Source organism: Gopherus flavomarginatus, chromosome 7, assembly GCF_025201925.1.
Source record: "Gopherus flavomarginatus isolate rGopFla2 chromosome 7, rGopFla2.mat.asm, whole genome shotgun sequence".
NCBI lineage: Eukaryota > Metazoa > Chordata > Testudines > Testudinidae > Gopherus > Gopherus flavomarginatus.
The window spans coordinates 85027254-85048038 of NC_066623.1; the positions used below are offsets into that span (position 1 = coordinate 85027254).

At 41.8% G+C, this 20785-nt stretch overlaps 1 protein-coding gene across 7 annotated transcripts in view; it reads left to right on the plus strand.

Annotated features, from left to right (window-relative positions):
- Positions 1–333: 333 nt before the first annotated feature.
- Positions 334–20785, plus strand: part of KYAT3 (kynurenine aminotransferase 3) — a 35548-nt gene continuing 15096 nt past the window's right edge. For 2 of the 7 annotated variants that reach the window (XM_050962186.1, XM_050962193.1), the window contains exons 1-4: positions 461–559; positions 6729–6829; positions 14689–14747; positions 16126–16270. In XM_050962186.1, coding sequence (XP_050818143.1) covers positions 6731–6829; positions 14689–14747; positions 16126–16270 — 303 coding nt within the window. In that variant the 5' untranslated portion in view covers positions 461–559; positions 6729–6730. Of the gene's footprint in view, positions 391–460; positions 560–6728; positions 6830–14391; positions 14467–14688; positions 14748–16125; positions 16271–20785 lie in introns of those variants that run through there. The other 5 variants (XM_050962187.1, XM_050962191.1, XM_050962190.1 and 2 more) reach the window with 5 other exon arrangements.

Genomic DNA, 20785 nt, shown 5'->3' on the forward strand with positions numbered 1-20785 from the left:
CCTGCACCCCAAACCCCTCATCTCCAGCCTCACCCCAAAGCCTGCTCCCCTACCCCAGCCCTGAGCTGCTCCCACACCCAACCCCCTCATCCCAAGCTCCGTTTGGTCACAGGCATCAACAGTTTTCTTCAACTAGGTCACCAGAAAGAGTTTGAAAACCATTGAACTATGGGGTGAGGAGCACCCACATGGAGTAGGGAGGGGGCGCTCCCGGCGCCCAACCTGGCGGCGCGGCATTTCTCTGCTGGCGGTGGGTCCTTGGGGGCAGGGACGGGGTCACAAAGGGGAAGGGAAGCGGCCCGGGCAGAGACAGTGGCCTGGAGCCTGAACACTCTCCCTGTCCCCGCCCCTCTCAGCTGGGAAGCGCCGGGGCCGGGCGAAGCGGAAACGGTGAGTTGCGTTTCTCCTGTTCGGGCTGCCTGGGCCGCCGCAGGCGCGACGCCTGGGAGAGGCCGCGCGTGGACTCGGGGTAAGCGGACAGCTGGCCTAGGCCTGCCGCCCGCGCCTCGCTCCCTTCCAGCCATTTCCCGGACTCCGCAGGGCGGAGCAGCCGCCAGTGGTAGGCAGGGGGCTGCGCCCGCGAGGGGAAACTTACAGAGACCCCCCCCCCAGACTTCAGGGGGCGGGCGGGTGAGCTGAGAGCTCCCAGCCTACAGGGGAGGGGGTGCACGGGGGCAGCAGAGAGCCCTCAGCCTACGGGGTGGGGGGGGCTGCAGAGAGCTCCCAGGCTACGCGGGGGGGCAGGGTATAGGGACTACGTGAGGCAGCAGAGCGCTTCCAGACTACAGGGGAGGGGGCTCCAGAGAGCCCCTTGGCTTGTTTGGGGGACATTTCTCACTGTCTTTTACTCCCCAAACTTCAGAGAATGGGGAGCAGACTCTAAAGCTGGTTCTAGATTTTGCCTCTATCTCAGTAATGATCTCTAAATCCCAAACTATGTGGAGGCTCAAAATCAGGCTGCAAATCTAACTGTGTCTCACAATCCTAAATAAAGAAATGTGTGATTTATATAGTGGCTGATGGCTTGTGGGCATCCCAACAAAACTGAAATCGAGGTACTGGCATTGTAGCTGACTCAGTCTGGGTCTACAACTTAGGTTGTACATTGAATGGGGCAGTGAAAAATGTCACACCCTTTGTAACATAGTTAGGTCAACCTGACCTCTGCTGTAAAGGCAGCTAGGTCTATGGAGAATTCTTCCATCAATCTAGCTACCAGGAGGTGGATTTAGGCCACGTCTACACTATCTCTTATATCGCCAAAATTTATGTCACTAGGGGTGTGGAAACCCCCCAACAAGAAGTTTCGCCAGCATAAGTGGTAGTGTGCACAGTGCTGTGTCGATGGGAGAGCTCCCACTGATAGCTCATGGAGATGGTTTTATTATGTTGACCTGTCAGCATAGAGCAACTACATGAGCATAGGTGCTGGAACGGGGGCTGTGAGGGGTGCTACAGCACACCCTGGCTTGAAGTGGTTTCCATTATATACAGGGTTTACAGTTTGGTTCAATGGCTGTCACCACCCCCCACTATATAAATTGTTCCAGTACTACTGTATATGAGCAATCTTACAGCAGTGCAGCTGCACTGGTAAGTTGCTGCAAGCTCGCTAGTGTAGATATGGCCTTACTCAGCAATGGAATAACCCCTTCCGTCACTCTAGTAAGCATCAAAGCTACTGTTACAGCGGTGTATTCACATTGCTGCTGCAAAGCTTGTAGTGTAAACATACCCTAAGGCAGGTGTGTCTCAGTGATACAGCCTCTATTTCACTGTGAAAGCATTTCTGCAATTCTTCATGTTACTCTGCTAAATCATAGACATATTTTTTTTACGTTGAGAGTACTTAGGCCCTCATACTGCAAGGTTACACCCATGTGTAGCCCATTGTGGTCAATGAAGTTCCATATGAATTTAAGGGGGTTAGCCCATGCCAATCAGATTGCAGGACTGGGGCCACAAGGCCTTCCATTTCTGTGCTGCAAATGTTAACATGCTTCAGGATGAAAATAATCAGAAGTGATTAGGCAGTTATAAGTGAAAGCATGAAAATAAATATAATCTGCTAAATGCTAAAGATAGAGTGGAAATTAAAATTACAACTCAGCTCCCTGCCATATAGTACATTTTTTTAATGTTCTCTTCTCACGCAATATGAATCTAACACGGAAACAAAAATGATGAATCTTGCCTAGAATGACAACATAAAAATGGGCTTTCATGCACATCAAAGACTTGTGTGTCCTTTCAGAGAATGGCTGGCCTGCCTTTCCTGACTGTACTCCCCTAATGTTAACTGTAGCAATAATTGGACAATGGATAATCTCTTGGGTTGACCTATCTTGTATTTTATAAAGGGTATAAGTAAAACCTTGGAGTGAACTCAGTCAGAGAAGACCCTTTCCTTGCCCTAAGCCTCTGTGCCCCAGACATAGCAGCCACATATGAAGGCACACATCTGAGGTTTGGCCCTTGAAGCACTTGAAAACAGGAGAGAAAGCTGGTTTGATGTTGACAAGCTCCTATATTTGCAGGTCCAACAGAAAATGTAAATATACATTATTTTGAGGACTGAAGTGTTTTTAGTATTTTTGAGTATCATCTTTCTCACCAAAGCACACAAGGAAATGGGGCTACTCACAGTATATAAAACTACATGCAGGCTTAACTCTGTGAGATCAAGGCCCAGGAGAGTTTCTTCAAGCTCGAGAACAATGAACTTTAAAGGGAATTAGAATTGTTACAAAAATTGAAAGATCGCCGGAAAGTGAAGTGTTGCTTTTGGTCTTTTATTAAAAAGAACAAAACAAATTCTCTCCCTCACACAAGTTAATTTTATTGTGCTCTAACTTCTTGTCTTTTCTCACTAGATAGCTTCGTGTCCCGGTTACAGACCCATACATGAACTACCTTGAAGATCCTGTTTGGTCAGGAGGTAGAACGGTAGTGAAGATGTTAGGTCTGATACAGGGTTACTTTGCCAGGAGGAGTCAGGTGCTGGAGAGCAGGTTGTGGATAGGTGGTGCAGCGTAGGGGTGGTTGGGATCTGATCTTGGTCAGAGAGGAAAGGTGTTCAGTTGTGTACCAGGCAGTGGGATACAGATGCTGAGCAGAGAACTGAGGAGCCACATGAGACCAAGACCAGAGGCAGTTTACTTGAATGATAGGGGAGCAGGAGGACCAGAGGACAGCACTAGGGATTGCCAATAAGAGGAAACAGTAGGAAAAGCCACTAGTTCTTTTCTCTTCCAGGTAGCTTTGCTCTAGGGCCTAGAGGCATCAGGGGCTTGAATTTCAGAATGGCGGAACATCCAAAACGCCCTTTGATTACAACCAGAAGTGCTCAGATTCTGTGAAAATTGGGCCCCAAGTGTCAGACCATCTCATCCACTGCTGAACACTTTGGAGCTCCCAGTCACTGCTTCTTGCCCATACAGGAAGCCGTCCCCAGGTAATCTGGCCACCTAGTGCAAAAAGAGAGAACAACAAATTTAAGAGACGATAATTTAACACCTCATCCCCTTCCCCATAAAAGACAACTATGATTGAAAACACCTCTAGAATTGTCGTACACTGCAATAATAGAGTTTAATGTTCTTGAGCTGGAAGAAGCTATGCATTTTCATGAGCAAGAACATAACATAGGAACATAAGAATGGCCATAATGGGTCAGACCCAAGGTCTATCAAGCACAGTATCCTGTCAAATAAAGGTTTATTCTGGGGCTTTATAAAATGTTTCGTCACCCACTCAGAGCAAATTAATTGACAAACTATTTAAAGTGACAGAGCCCAGAACTGAACTCACCTTAAAAATAACATTTAAAAATCCCCCTTGATCCTGTAGAATGTATCAGTCTATCCTGTACAACACAGATCTAAGAGTGCAGGTTTATGTGGAGGCAAACACATAGCAGGTCATGTTGCTTTTGCTTTGCTCCTGAGAGCAGAGTATGGACTTATAAAGGAACCGTCTGCTTTTCCTGCTGGAGAAGACTCTGTTTGGAAGAAGTTAATCTGTGTTACAAGAGGAAGAAGACAATATTTCTGATGGGCACAAAACTGAACACACTTGCACAATCTAAATAATGGTCCCCTTTAAATCTGAACAAATAAACCAAAATGTGGCACCAACAGAGGCTATCTAACAAGTCTAGTTTGGTAGTTATTGCATGCTGAGACTCTGGGCTTTCTCTCTTGATATTGTTCAACAAAATATTGATGATTTCCCCCCACTGTGCCCTTCATAAAACTTTCACAATTCAGTGTATTTTAATGGTGATAACAAAGGTCGCCCAATTTTTAATTCCAGATGTTCTTATTGATAGCAGTCATACATCGGCAGGGGTCCAGGACTGCTGCTCTGTACTACAGCATAATGCATGCTACCTCTTGCTGAGCTCAGATTTCAGCTTGCTTGTCCGTTATAGTGCTTATCATACTTTCTTTTTTGGTGTACAACATTTTGACCCTGTTGTAATAATCACTTACATGCACGAGTAACTTCACTCATGGGAAAACTTATTCGTGTGCATAAGGATTTGCAAGATTTCAGTTCTTGTTTATACTTTTGTTCTGGTCTCATCTTCTGCTTCTGTTCCTATTAACTGAGCAACAGCAGTACAAAGCAGGCATGCTTCAGTGTGGAATAACTGCTGAAAATGTTTGATGCAGTGCTGCATGAGAACTAGAGGAAGGCTGTCTATGCCTAGCAGTTGGAAAAATAGTGCTATTGTGTAATCTTATAAAATCAATGTTATCCATGTGGTTTATACTAATATATTTATAAAATAAATTAAATATACAGAGGGACCTTCAAAACCTGGGCTGATTTCACAGTTACTATAAATGATCATATCACATGGACTAAGTGCTATTCTGAAAAAAATGTCTGTAAAAGTAGATACAAATCAAACTCAGCAGACCTGTTCCTTTTCTATATTCAGTCATATCTGCTGACTATAGTGTCAAAAGTAGGTTTTGTTGTGTGTTTTCTGTTAGCCCAGCGGTTCACAAAGCTGATGAGGCTACTGGATGCTATTTCTATTTGTGTATCATCAACAGAATTGTTTACTGAGTTCCAATCAGCTACACCTGTTCAAATTTATGAAGTTAGTAAGACTGCCCAGATGTCAGTGAGGGTCTAATTTGGCCTACAGAACCCGTATTACTGGTGATGGCTGTATGAGATGGAAACAACCTATTTTGACTCTCAGGACTGTGATAAAGTTTGTAGTTCTGGCATATAGTGATGGTTGGGAATCAGTATACTTTTAACTGGACACATTTGATATGGAGTCGTTGAAACAATACGTATGAAAGTTCAAGATGCTTTAAAAAAAAGAATAATTTTTTGATATGAACCACACTTTAAGGACAAGGTACAATCATTCGTCTTTGACAGAGGATCTGTCCTCCTCAATGCTGACGTTTTGTGCTCTTCTGGGGTTAAATCAGACCCTTTTAGTTTTATTTGCATTGTTTCCATTGCATTTGTAGTCCACTAAATCTTTCTCTTTTAGGTACATATGAGCAGCCTACCTCTCTCTCTCTCTCTCTCTCTCTCTCTTTTTTTTTTTTAAAAGACATTATTTCTCAGATTCCCTTTAATATCTTTCCCCATTTCCCATTGGATATACAGTCTGTAGTTTTCCTGTTCTGTAATCATTGAGTTTTGCAGTACAAAGTTAATAATTACATCGCTGTGATGTTACAGTTCTGAAGTAGGTCAGTTAGGTTACACTGGAACTTATTAGAGAAAAACAACCATTTTGACGTTGTCATCCAATACGTTTACTTAAATACACATTCTAAAAGTGGCTGTCCTGTAGTACCAGCTTTTATTCCTTCTTTTTTGTGGTCATGATTTACTGGGCTCATTTTTTCAGGTCAGTGAATGGGCTGTTACTGTCTACAAAATGTCTTCTGTAGGTATATTATTTTCTGCTCTGATAAATTTGATGTTTGCCAAAACAGTTTAAGCTTGATAGTTACTTTTATATAAAAAGAACTAAATAATACATAGGTCTTGATTTCCACATTGACAAGTGATTTTTTTTATGTGTCTCAATTTTGGCTTACCAAATTTGAGACACCTTAAAGGGGACTGGTTTTTTCAAGCATGGATTCTTAGTACTTTAAAATCAGTTGCCTTAGTAGCATTTCTCAGATGTGCACTACCAACTGTGACAGCAATTTTTTTTGTTTGTTTGCTATGTGAACACTTGTTCATAAAAAATCCATCTGCAACCACTAACTTGTTTCAAATATGCTAATGAAGAGCCATCAGATGATGGTAATTTTTAGTTGCTCCTGACCTGGCTGGATTTGAAGTAGTGGACTAGAGACAAGTTTCCATATCCCATTATCAATCCCCTAGCTGTATAGACTTTGGGTTTAGGTTTTTGTTTTTGTTTTATTTTCATCCATCTCTTGGTGAAGAGACCATTATTTAATTCAGTTCTGTCAAATAGATTCAAACTTCCTTTTACATGATATTAAAAATGTCTTGCAAATTCACTGTTTAAAAAGCATCACCCCTATATTTAGGTATGATAAGGAAATAAGCTACTGGGGTGGGTGTGGGTAGGGTTGGTAGAAGAAGAAAAATCTCAGGCTCTAAAATTGCTTAACTTTGTGTAGGAAATGCACATTTCTGGTCTTGCATCTGTAAGTACTAGATAAAGGCTTACCTTTCTTTTTTAAATCTTATAAATTATTGTGCAGGCATGTTTTTTGCTCAGCAAAGCCTCTGCTGCCTTGGCATTAGGACACAGCTACTGAAGACAGTTTATCCTGTAAGATTCTTCAGATTTTCGACCTCTGCAGTATGTATTCCATCAGTTCGTAGATTACAGTATATGTATGTCACGCTGTATTTATTTTAGAGATGCACTGCTGCCGGTAAGTATATATTGGATTGGATGTCTACTTGGTTTAGTTCACTGAACCGATGATAAAAATGAAATTTTTGCTAGGCAGTTTAAGATTCATCCATGTTCTATGAGGAAGTCCACAAAGCATTATGTTTTCTCTATTTTTTTTTGTCTTAATCCCAGACATTTAATATGAAAACTGCAATAAATTATTATTCAAATCAATCAAATGTTAAACCATACTAGCATGATTATTGTTCTACATATCTGTTGCATTCTTTAAGGCAGTGGTTTCCAACCTTTTCCGGATGGCGGGCGCTGGACGACGAGCCACCGAGGACCGTGGCTGGCAGACGAGCATCCGCCGAAATGCCACCGAGGAGCGGCAAGGTCAAGAGGTGTCGCCGCCGAAAATCAGCGGCATTTCGGCTGTGACGTCTCTTAGTGACGCTGCTTTTTGGCATTTTGGCGGCGACGCCTCTTGATGACACCTCTTTTTGGCGACATTTCGGCGGATGCTTGTCCACCGGCCAGTACGCGGGCGCACATAGATGCCCTGGTGATCACCATAGTACCCGCAGGCACTGTATTGGGAACCACTGCTTTAAGGCAATGTTAGTGGACATTGGAGAGGAAGGATGGTCCCATGGTTAGGGCATGAACCTGGGACTCGGGAGATGGGTTCAGTTTCCTGCTTTACCATAGTTCAGGGTAGGCAACCTATGGCACGCGAGCTGATTTTCAGTGGCACTCACGCCCGGGTCCTGACCATTGTTCCGGGGGCCCTGCATTTTAATTTAATTTTAAATGAAGCTTCTTAAACATTTAAAAACTATTTACTTTACATACAACAGTAGTTTTAGTTATATATTATAGACTTATAGAAAGAGACCTAAAAAGGTTAAAATGTATTACTGGCACGCGAAATCTTAAATCAGAGTGAATAAATGAAGACTCGGCACACCACTTCTGAAAGGTTGCCGACCCCTGCCATACATTTTGTGTGTGACTATGGGTAAGTCAGTCTCTCTGGCCCAGATCCATAAAGGGACTTAAGTGCTTAACTCACAGTTTTAGACCACAGCAGTTCACTGCTCTCACCTAACCCTGTAGTTGTCTAAACTCACTTGGTCCCTAAATTTTTCCCTGTAGAAGTTTCCTAGGCACCCATGTTTCTGAGCATGTGCACTGCTGCCTCACTCTAGGTGTCTGGATGCCATCTCCTGCTTAAGCCCTAGTACAATCCACAAACCAGGGAATGGTAGACATTTGCCAGCCAGCCCCAGTCCAATAGGCATGCTCAGATTATGCCTACCAGATTGGGCCCCATTCAGAATTAAAGAGGTGATGGTGATGCCTCCCTCGTGGTGGTTAGAGCACTTATGCGGGATGCAGGGATCCCAGGTTCAGGTCTCCCATTTGCCTGATGGGGAGAGAGGATATGAACTGGGATTTCCCACTTCTCAGGCGAGTTGTCTAATCACTAGGCTATTGTAACATGGGTATCTCAGTCTTTCCAACATGGAACACCTTCAACAAGAGAGACTGAGAACACTCCACATTTGAATATCGTATAGCCTAGTGGTTAGTGTACTCTTCTTAGAGGTAGAAGACCCCTGTTCAGATCCTCTTTCCCCCTCATGTGGAGGGGGGAATTGAACCTAGGTCTCCCACCACAATAACCTTCTCCTTTGGCATTTCGTACAAGAGGTGCCTAGACACCTAGGCCACCTAACTTCAGGAGAGAGGTTCCCAGCTGTGGATTGCAAGCAGAGATAGGTACTTCCTCGCAGCCTGCACTTAAGCGCCTAACTTTTTGATAGGTGTGGGGTTTAGAACGCACATCTTTAATAGGCATCTCCCATTGGCTAGCTTACGTGCTTCCCATCTAGCATGCTGGCATTTGTCGATTACATTCTAAGGTACGTATCTCTTCCCATTGATTGTATGGGGACCCTAGATGCCTAACCTAGGCTTTGTGGATCCCACTGTTGTTCTAGTGATTTTTGTAGGTGCCTAAAACTTAGGTGTTGCAATGCCTAAGTCCCGTTGTGAATCTGGGCCTCCATTTCCCATCTATAAAATGGGGATTATAGTATTTCTCACAGAGGTGTTGCAAGGGATAATATGCCAATAGGATAGTAGATACTATGCCAATAGGAGCTAGCTATACAGGTACTTGAGAGAGAGCAACACTTGATTAAGTTTATTGTATATAATTCTTGAAGTCTCACTGACGTTGCTTATAAAATCATGTGGCACCATTTTATATCTAACTTTGTCAGAAGAAGGTGCAGTTTTTCACCATAATGGAGGAGATTCTAGGGACAGTGTAATGGAACATAGTAAGTACATTACTGGATCAATCCAGCATCCTGGTCTCAGACAGTGGCCATCACTAGATACTTCAGAAATAGGTGCAAGACCCCCATAGTGTACAGTTATAGAATAAATTTCCCTTGGGGGAAATTTCCTAAACTCAAAGCCAAGTTGGCTTATGCCTTAGAGCAGGATGTTTTATTTGCATCGTGTTTTATATCTTATCTAATAATGGCATAGGTGTTGTCATTGTCCGTACAGATGTCTAATCCTTTTTTTGAATCCTGTTAAGTTCTTGGCTTCAATAATAGTTCATGGCATTGAATTTCACAGGTTAATTATGCATTGTGTAAAAGTACTTCTTTTTATCAGTATTAAACTTTCACTTTCATTGGATGTCTCCTTGTACTTCTGTTATAAGAAAAGGTAAATAGCACCTTCTCTGTCATGTCCCCTCTAATTCATCTCCTTTCTATAACAACCATTGCTAATAGGGGCTGGACGTGCTTGGAAGCCATGAATTTAGATCTTGAAGGGGGAATACTTCGTGTTGCTTAACACTGATCAAGATTCTGCTAGCACTTCATCTTAAATCACTTCCATTCCTTAGCTTGAAGGATGGTAGAATCAATCATATAATTGAAAGAGTGGCATATGATATAAAATAGGGAAATTCTCAGCATTCTCACTAGCATCTGGACACACTTCAGCAGTGTTTTTTTCTTCTCCTTGGAAGAAAGGTCTATTTTCTTAATCATACCTCATGTTAATAATTTCAGTTAATTGCTTGGCCTATAAAAGTTGAAGTAAGCAGAGCTAGAACCCAAAACCGAGCTGAGGGCCTTGATAGCCAATACAAGGTCAGCAATTCCATATTATGACATCAGAATCAAAACTAAGATCAAGGTACATAGAGAGAGAAAGCTTTAATTTTTAACAATAGAACATATAATGTTCTGTGATATGAAGGCTGAGTCTTTTAGTTCTCAATAAGATTTCAGCCAGGAGAGAGAGATTTAGTACCATTTAAGCTTACTATGATTCAGTCATAACAGCTATTGATTAGCCTGTTGTGGTAGCCAACTGAAGTGATCTTAAGAGTTGGTCAATACAATGATCTGCCCACTGGACCACACAGAATTCTGATTATTAACTAGAGAGATTCAGCGCTAGACTTCTCAGTTCTACATAGTAAAAAAAAAAAAAAAGTAGACTAGCATGTGAAAACAGGGACGCTGCCAGAAGTGCTTATTGAAAAGCGCACGATAAAATATTCATATTATTGGGGGGTGTATTATAGCCAAACACTAATCTCAGTCTGCATTATGCTCATCAGTGCAGAGGTTGAGTACTCTTTTAGACACTTGTATATACCAGAGTAGTGGACCATATCTAACCAGAACTCCCTTTTAACCGCAATTTGGATATGTCCCTTGGCAACAGTCGCACATTCACACGCCAAGTTCTCCAAAACTGATTTGATGTCTTGTTGGGATAAATGAGACCTGTACTATGCTGAACTTTGTTGAAATTTGTGCCATGTGTCTGAGATTAGAATCTGGCCTGTGCAATAAAATTATAGTGAAAGAAGTGATTTGACATCATAGGCCTCTGTCCTGCAAACACTTGCAACATGGGCTTAACTTTACTAGCACAGCATTCCACAATCAAAATCAGTGGGGGCTACTTACTCTAATAATGTTAAGCATGTTTATGTTTGCAGGATTGGGGCCTGTTAGTATTAAATTAGGTAGAATAATTGGGCCAAATGTGTTAATATAACACAGATACTGTCCAACATTAAACAGTTTTAAACGAAGTTTTGGGTTTGGCATACAAAGACCTCAGCTTCCTTAGTACAGTATCGTGGCAAACACACCATTAAAATCTTTCTAAGACTTTATTAATGATACAGAAAAAGAATGAAAAACAGTTAAAGCATTTGAAATGTAAAGTATTAAATAAGGCTTTCGTTTTACAAATCCCTTGTTCCTTTCCCTTTACCTGGAGAGGTGTGTTTTTTGACAGTCTCTTAGGTGGTATCAAAGATTGAAGTAATTGTCATTTTGGGTGAAAAGAGAAGAAGTTAGTTGAGATGGGCTGGAACTGCTGTTGCTGCTGTAAAAGTCCAATCCCATTTCCTAAGAGGAAAAAACAAGACACAAACAAAGGGAGAGAGAAAAGAATAGCAAAGAAAATGAAGCTTTTGTCTCTGAAGTTGACTTTGGGACTCAGCAAACTCATCCCAGGATTGGGGTGCTTAGGGCATTTTTTAGCTGTCTCTCTGGTTACAGGCTCATAGCAGTGTTGCAAAATATGCAGTCTTGGCTGACTAAGCCAGGCTCATATTAGACAGAAGGAGAAAGGGGAGAGCAATAGGAAAGAAAATAAATGTGGTACATAAGGAAAAAAGCACAGCGGGGGTGCGGGGAGTGAAGTTTTACATCCCAGGTTTTGTTCAGGATTTAGCTGAAAATTCTGGAGATGGTGATGTCATCTGGCTCCCTCTCTCTAGCCCAGCCTGGTTAGGAGGAATTAGGATGAAGATGGTCATGGATTCCAAGAGACAGTGGGGGTGGCAGCCGTGATGGTGAAGCTTGCTCAATGGCCCTAAATTGCTTTTTTTGAAGGACCTTGAAGGGAGCGATGGGTGGAATAGCCCATCCCCTCAATATTTTTGTCCACCAGTTAGGCCTAGTTTCTGACACTAAAGTTTTGGTTCACTGATTTCTGATCCCACTCTTTGCACAGGCATGATCTTAACGCAGTTATTGAGTTCGATCATTGAGTTACTGTCTGCACTATAAAGAGGGGGTGGTGGGAATGGGTTTGCGCTTTTATTCTTTGTTAGACTGTATGAAGAAGGCCAGAAAAGTTTTTCCTGCTTTCTCTCTCTTTCGTTATGTGCTGTTGTGTTTGTAAACTTTAAAGATACCACAGATATTGGGTCTGGTCATCCCTGGTTTTATAGGAAGGCTCCTTGGAGGTCTATTATATGTGAATTTTCTCAGCCCCTACATTCAAGAGCATGTGTGTTTATAACAAAATGTTTTCTCCCCAGTATTTGAGATAAATAAGTGTTAAGTTTTGAGTAGTCTGAATAAAAATAATTTCAATGAATCTTAATGACTATTGCAAACTGCTCCAAGTGCAAGGTCCATTTCTTTGACCTTGCCTTCTCTAACAAACAAAAAGCTATATATATAATTATATAAAATATAATTAGGGCTGTCAAGCGATTAAAAAAAGTGATCGCGATTAATCACACTGTTAATAATAGAATACCATTTATTTAAATATTTTGAATGTTTTCCACATTTTCAAATAAAATGATTTCAGTTATAACACAGAATACAAAGTGTATAGTACACAATTACAAATATTTGCACTGTAAAAAACAAACTAAATAGTATATTTCAATTCTCCTTATACAAGTACTGTATTACAATCTATGTATCATGAAAGTTGAACTTATAAATGTAGAATTATGTACAAAAAATAATTGCATTCAAAAACAAAAATGTAAAATTTCAGAGCCTACAAGTTCACTCAGTCCTACTTCTTGTTCAGCCAATTGCTCAGTCAAACAAGTTTGTTTACATTTGCAGAAGATAATGCTTCCAGCTTCTTGTTCACAGTGTCTCCTGAAAGTGGAACAGGTGTTTGCATGGCACTGTTGTAGCTGGCATCGCAAGATATTTCCATGCCAGATTCGCTAAAGATTGACATGTCCCTTCATGCTTCAACCACCGTTCCAGAGGACGTGTGTCCATGCTGATGATGAGCTCTGTTCAATAACAATCCAAAGCAATGCGGATCAATGCATGTTCATTTTCATCCTCTGAGTCAAATGCCACCAGCAGAAGGTTGATTTTCTTTTTTGGTGGCTTGGGTTCTGTAGTTTCCGCGTTGGAGTTTTGCTCTTTTAAGACTTCTGAAAGCATTCTCTGCACCTCATCCCTCTCAGATTTTGGAAGGCACTTCAGATTCTTAAACCTTGGTTCAAGTGCTGTAGCTATCTTTAGAAATATCACATTGGTATCTTCATTGTGTTTTGTCAAATCCGCAGTGAAAGTGTTCTTAAAACAAACAACATGTGCTGGGTCATCATCTGAGACTGCTATAACATTAAACAGATGACAGAATGCGAGAAATAGAGCCAGGGACATACAATTTCCCCCCAAGGAGTTCAGTCACAAATTTAATTAACACATTCTTTTTTTTAATGAGCGTCATCAGGATGGAAGCATATCCTCTGGAATGGTGGCCGAAGCATGAAGGGGCATACGAATGTTTAGCATATCTGGTAGGTAGATACCTTGCAATGCCAGCTACAGAAGTCCCATGAGAATGTCTGTTCTCACTTTCTGGTGACGTAAATAAGAAGTGGGCAGCATTATCTCCTGTAAATGTAAACTTGTTTGTCTTAACAATTGACTGAATGAGAAGTAGGACTGAGTGGACTAGTAGGCTCTAAAATATTGCATTGTTTTGTTTTTGAGTGCAATTATGAAATAAGAAAAAATCTACATTTGTAAGTTGCACTTTCACGATAAAGAGATTCACCTCATATAAGTACTGTGGTGCAATTGAAAAATACTGTTTCTTTTGTTTATCATTTTTACAGTGCAAATATTTGTAGTAAAAATAATAATGTAAACTGAGCACTGTACACTTCATAGTCTGTGTTGTAATTGAAATCAAATATATGAAAATGTAGAAAAACATCCAAAATATTTAATAAATTTTAATTGCTGTCCTATTGTTTAACAGTGCAATTAATTGAGATTATTTTTTTGAGTTCATTACATGAGTTAACTGCGACTAATCGACAGCCCTTTTATAAAGAAATAAAATAAACTGATAGAAAAAGATGCTTCACTGCACATACTTCTCTCTGGGGGAAAGAGGATGACCAAACACCAGAACAGATGTACAGTACTAAATGGTGCTCAAATACTCTGGAGATGAGCATAGTATGAGAACCTGTATAGAACAGAATGGTGTTTCATTTCCATGGCATCTCTGATGTCATAATCCTACCTGTTCTGAACTCATCCATAGATTTTTCTTGGGAAAATTGTGTAGAAAATACAGATTTTCAAATCGGAAAGGGAGGAATGTCACTCAGCCCTTCAGATCTTTATTTTATTTTTTTTTTAAAAAGGGTTCAACCCTTTTTTTCCCATTTGTAGGTCACTGGCAAATGCTGTGCACTACATTCTGCCGTGACCTCCATCTCTTCCTGACTTCAGTGAGTTTGTGTAGTGGTAAGTCATAATGTAGAGTATTTTGTTTATTTTAATGTTAGACTGAACTCAAGCTATTATCATCCATTAATATCAGTAATGTTATATTATTGAACTTGTTCAGTTATGGTATCTTTGGAAGGGCATAGGAGAGGGTTTCTCATGCAACGTTACAATGTCTAACAGTATAAGACTTTGTAATTCTTAACAAAACCCCTTTGTCTATATATTTTGATCTTGTAGACAATGGCCTTCAAGCACAAAAACGCAAAACGAATTGAAGGGCTTGATGTCAATGTATGGTAAGTGACATATTAAAATATATGCAGAATTCTAAAAATCAGCTAGTGTGTTATCTTTTCCAAATTGGTTATTTATCCAGCACCACAGAGATATACAACTCTTGTTATCCCTGGTGCAGAATTGTATCCACACGCATACCTAGAAGATAGATTCAGTGGGCCAAATGTGGTGATGAAGATCTGTATTAAGCCAATACAAGGTCATAAACTGTGACTAAGTTAGAATTCTGAAGTGCAGAATGAACCAACGTAAAACAAAGTAATTCTCAGCAGGAGTGCTAGAACAATTTGTATATTGGGGGTGCTGAGAGCTATTGAACCAAATTGTAAACCCTGTATATGATGGAAACCACTAGTTCCAGCACCTATAATTCTTAGGTGTAGTGGCAACACGGGGCTACAGATTTATAGATTAGTTTTGTTGAACAACCTAGCTTTGCCAATTTACACTGGTTTCATTTAACCATCTTGAACATGTCAGTGTAGAAATCAACCTAATATATTTTACCATATTTTTATCCAGGGCTTAAATTGGTCTCAGAGTAGCATCAGGTGTGTCATTGCCAACTAGTCGGATTTCATAAGTTTGTAACATTAACTGAGGGGTTGGACAGATTGTTTAAATGTACTTAGTGCCGTCTCGCCAGTGACCATCCTGCCTCATACTCCTCGCAGCAATTTCTGTTATTGATGACTGTGTCTGTGACCCTGTAACTATAATTTTTTATCTGGTTAACATTTGGATGGGTGAGGGAAGGGCAGAAGGAAAGAGCACACATGAAAGGGAAAAAAAATTGCGGATTAAAAATTCTATAATTAGCTTTTGGCAGGCTTAATGGAACAACTAACAAACTCTACGAATCAGTCCATAGACTGGTATGACTAGGAATATTTACAGAGCTCAGTGAGAGGATTGGCTAATGCTGTGAGTCTTGCTGGCTTAAATGTTTGCTAGACTTGTCAGGTTAGATTCACCCCAGTAACTGCACCTGCCTGCTTCAGCAAGATCCAGTATGTTCTGTGTGTGGGGGATTCACCCCAGCAGTATTGTTTCACTGCTGCCTTCCTTCAGGGAGTACGTTGGAGGTTGTCAGTTTTTGTTTGCAGCCAGGGTCCCGTATGAGTCCTGCAATACAGACTGTTCAGGAGATATGCTCTGCAGACACCATCTCCCCAGATGTTTCTGCCTACACTTGGGGTTCCCAATAGTTTTGCACTGCCCCATCCTCTCTGCTCGTGGTCTTTCCTTTGCTAGAGGCCATTTGCCTTCTGTGAATTTGGTCCACTGTGGATTCAGCCCATTGCTTTTACATTTAAAGTATGACAAATGAGCAGGATAATTTTCTTGGTAAAACTTTTAACACATATTTTTCCCTAGGGTTGAATTTACCAAAGTGGCTGCAGACTCCTCAATCGTTAATCTTGGTCAAGGCCTTCCAGATATATCCCCTCCTAGCTATGTTAAAGAAGAGCTAGCCAAGGCAGCGAAGGTTGATAGGCTGAACCAGTATACACGTGGCTTTGTGAGTACATTGAACTTTGGGGAAAGTTTGTTACATGGGAAACTTTAAGACTTGGTTTTAAGTTAGGTGTATAACTTTGTTCCCTTTCATCTTGGCTTCTCTTCCTCCTTCCAAGCATGAGTTTCTATAATAGAGTTTACCAGCTGCTGATCAGCCTCCCCAGTGTAGTTTTATTTAAAGCAGAGTCCTTCACTCAGATCATTATCTTATAGTGCAGCACGTGTACCCTGCCAATCCTCTGGCCATGTCACTTGTGGTCTCACGCCTTCCAGGGAATCCAATTCCAGTACAACAATAGTCCAGTAGCTTCATGCCAGATCTTCATCCCAACTTCACATTTGCAAGGGAGTCGCATTTTACGTGGGGGTTAGGTTCTAAAGTTAGCGTGTAAGGTGAAAATCGCATATGGTCAAAATTATCCTTGAAAATCCCTTAAATCACCCATAAAGTACAGTATACTGTACATGGTTTTGTGTATGCAACCCTGTACAGTAATATATGTAATGTACAGCATATAATAAAGAGTACATATGCAAAATATAATTTTACAGTATTTTTAATTACATGAGAGAGAGATGGAAGAAGGAAAGAATGAAAAAGGAAAACAGTAAACCTAACCACTCACCATCCATCCTGGATATTCTTGCTAGTCTACAACAATGGTGATAGTGGTGATACGACGACTAAGGCAATGGTGATGCGATGACGATGAATGATGAGGATGATGATTAGTACAGCGCCCGTATGATGAACGATGAGATGATGAAGATGGGCGCTGTACACACTCCGGTGATTAGTCTTCCTCTTCTCCTGACAACACTACTGGGGGGTCGTCAGGGCTTGATGTTGATCCAGGAGATGGAGATGACGGAGAGCGAGTCGTAGAGGAAGTAGATGGCTGTGGTTCAGCTCGAGAAGTTGATTGCGTAGGTTCAACTGCTGCTGGTTGTTTTTTCTTGAAAAACATGGTGATCAGCAACTGTCGCTGTTGTCTCTTGAGCTACTCAAACACTTCTTGATAGGGTATCAAATCATCTGTAATACTACGTGTGATTTTGAGGCTTCGTTCCATAGAGGGATCATATTTAGAAATTAAATCATTCTAGTGTTTTACTGCTTGGAACACTTGAGCAAATTTATGAACATTTCAACTTGCTGGCTCTTCCTGTTCCTTGTCGTCATCATCATCATCTTTGTCTTCTGTTTTTTCAGTTTTTCAGTTCCTCTAACTCTTCATTAGTCAATGTTTCTCTGCCCTCAATTAATTCTTCAGTTTCTTCCTCAAGGATGTTGACGAAGCCATCACCACCCACTTGCCTGGCCCTCTCAACAATGTGTTTCGCTTCTTTGTCAATGGTTGGGAAACCCTTAAAATCATTCACACATTCTTTCCATAAGTTTCGCCAACATGCATTGGCTGTTTCAGGCTTGATTTCATCCATTGCCTGTTTAATGTAAGTGATGCAATCGGCAATGTTGAAGGACTTCCAACACTCCATCACATTAAGATTGAGATCAGCATTCATAGCGCTACGTATCCGTGAGAACGTAAGCCTCGTGTACGTGACCTTGAAACAGCAAATCACCCATTGGTCGAGAGGTTGGAGGATGGAGGTGGTATTAGGGGGGAGAAAGACGACTTCAACGTCATCATACGCAAACTGGAGTGCTTCAGAGTGGCCAGGAGCATTGCCTACGATCAGCAACACTTTAAAGTCAAGTTCTTTCTCTTCGAGATACCGCATGCCCTCCAGAATGAAACACTTGTGGAATCAATCTAGAAATAATGCTGCCATCACCCAAACCTTTTTATTTGATTGCCAGAACACAGGCAGGAGATTTTTGTTCTTGCCTTTTAGGGCACGGGGATTTGCAGCCCTGTAGAGCAAGCCTGGCTTTATTAAATGCCCAGCCACATTGCCACAAAACAACACAGTCACACGGTCTTTAGCTGCTTTGAAGCCAGGGGCTTGTCTTTCTGATTTCGAAGTGTAAGTGCAGTTGGGCATTTTTTTCCAGAAGAGTCCAGTCTCGTCAGCATTAAAAACTTGTTCCAGAAGATAGCCCTTTTCTTCTATCAGAGGGGTAGCCGTGTTAGTCTGGATCTGTAAAAGCAGCAAAGAATCCTGTGGCACCTTATAGACTAACAGACGTTTTGGAGCATGAGCTTTCGTGGGTGAATACCCACTTCCTCCGTTGCATCTGAGGAAGTGGGTATTCACCCACGAAAGCTCATGCTCCAAAACGTCTGTTAGTCTATAAGGTGCCACAGGATTCTTTGCTGCTTTTCTTCCATGATTTTCTTTAATTGTTCAGGGTAGGCTTTTGCTGCCTCTTCATTGGCAGATGCAGCTTCACCAGTAGTCTGCACCTTTTTGAGGTTGAAGCGGTTCCTAAAACTGTTAAGCCAACCTTGGCTGGCTTTGAATTCCTTCTCATCAGAAGGCTGTCCCTCTTTGGCACAAGGTTTGACCAGTGCATAGAGGCTAAGAGCCTTTTCTCGCAATGTGTTGCCATTGATAGGCACGTGTTTACGATTCATGTCTTCCAGCCGTAAGTTTAATGCCTTTTCAGTCTTCACTACAGTCTTATCACATACCTGGCTCGTCACCTTAGCAGTTATTGGAGCACTTGATACCATGGCTTGACGAATTTCTCTGTCTCGAATCTTGATGGCACGGATGCTAGATTCTTTGCAGCCATATTTACGCGACACGTTGGAGACCAACGTACCGTGTCTCAATAAGTGTGACGCAGCCAGTTTTTCCTCCGGCGTTGGAACAGATTGTTGTTTCTTTGCTTGAGCACCAGATGAAGTAGTTGGCTTGCATTTAGGGGCCATGTTATACGAAAAATATGTATCTTTAAACACTAGAATCACACTCAGCGCGGCGATATGCTCACACTATGAGAGGCACACAGGAACTGAGACTGACTGAGGGAACAGCAGATTCACGTCTCCCATCTAACGCGCACTCCGGGGCATACGCTCATTGAGCAGAATGGTGGGCGGAATTGCCTGCACTACTTTATTTAAATTGTTATTTTTCTTTCTTTTTGCCAAGCGCGTATAGTTGATTTCGTGTAAGTTAAATGCACGTATGATGCGACTCCACTGTATTGGCCTTCTAGCCCTTGTCTCCAGGAATCTCCACACCACCATCCTCAGAGGGTCAGTAGGGGAAGTAGGCCCACCCTTCCTGTGGGTTCTAGTCCAGGGACCCTGCAATAAGTTGCTAAGGTATGTCTATTCAGACTTCCACTTCTTCCGTAGGTTACTCCGTACCTCAGCCTGGCCTCAGATACCAAAAAGAGAGTAAATTAGTTACAGGGAACAAAACAAAGTCAAAGGTTGTATACGAGGCATACCTGCCCCAGAGAGACTCTGGCATCGAGCAGTTTCTAGTTTTCTGCTGGGCCCAGCTGGCCTCTCTTCAAGGGGCTAGCACAAGAAATCCGCATTTTCTCCCAGTTAGCCACTACTAAGTTGGGCCGAGGCCCCAGAAAGTTGAGACTTCCTTGTCAACCTACTCCTGGTGGTGGCCAGGATGGCCATCCATTACACCAGGAGAAGGAATCTGGACAGGTTCTAATGCTCTATGGCTATGGGGGTCTATTTTCAGTCTCATCCAGTTGCCTCCAGGCAGAATTCCTCTGGACAATACGCAGACTCCTTAGATGTCTTTAAGGAGTAGTGAGTGCTGTCCAGGGTTCGCTGCTTGGTGTCCCCTTCTGGTTTCCTGATTTTTCAACCTTTAATCTTCACTCTAATCTTTCTTTCTTTTTTCCCTCCCTCCCCCAAGAATTCAGTTGTGGCCTGGGTTCAGGGTCCCCTTCAGTCTATTTGCCCATCTCAGTACCTACAATAGATACTAAGCTGGGCTTTCCTCTTTTATCTCCTCCCTCCAGGCTTGATAGCTCTTACAGGTGTAATAGACTGAGGTTTATTGAGCCCACAGGCTCTCATTAACCTCTTTCCAGCCAGTAGGGGGCCTATATACCCCATCACAATACAGACAGATGGGGGAGTGCCAGGAAAGGAAACAATGTTACCTCTCCCTCTCTGTGCCCTATAGGGGAGGGGATGAAATGGGGTCATATATATTATATAACTGGCCTAGCACACCAGAGGCTCCTGGAGCTACTTTTGGGGAAGCATGATGCTAAACTGGCATTTTAGAACTCAAAAACATCAGATGTAGAAAGAATTGCCTGGTCGGAATCAAGAAATTGAAACTCTCTTCCTTCCCCATCACCCACAAACCCCTTTAAATCCCACTAGCGATTTTAGGCTAAAACTCCAAGTAGTGTAGGGCCTCACCTCATATTTTTCTTTGTTTCAAACAAACAACCTCCCCACTACCCCTCGTTTTTGTTTTTCTGAATGAAAGAAATCAAACACTTACAGCACAAAATCTCCTCTAAATCATACCAGTAATCTCCTAACTATTAATAATTTTGCCCACAGTTATTTCTGTCTATTGAGAGGTAAAGCATGTATGTGTGTGTAGATAG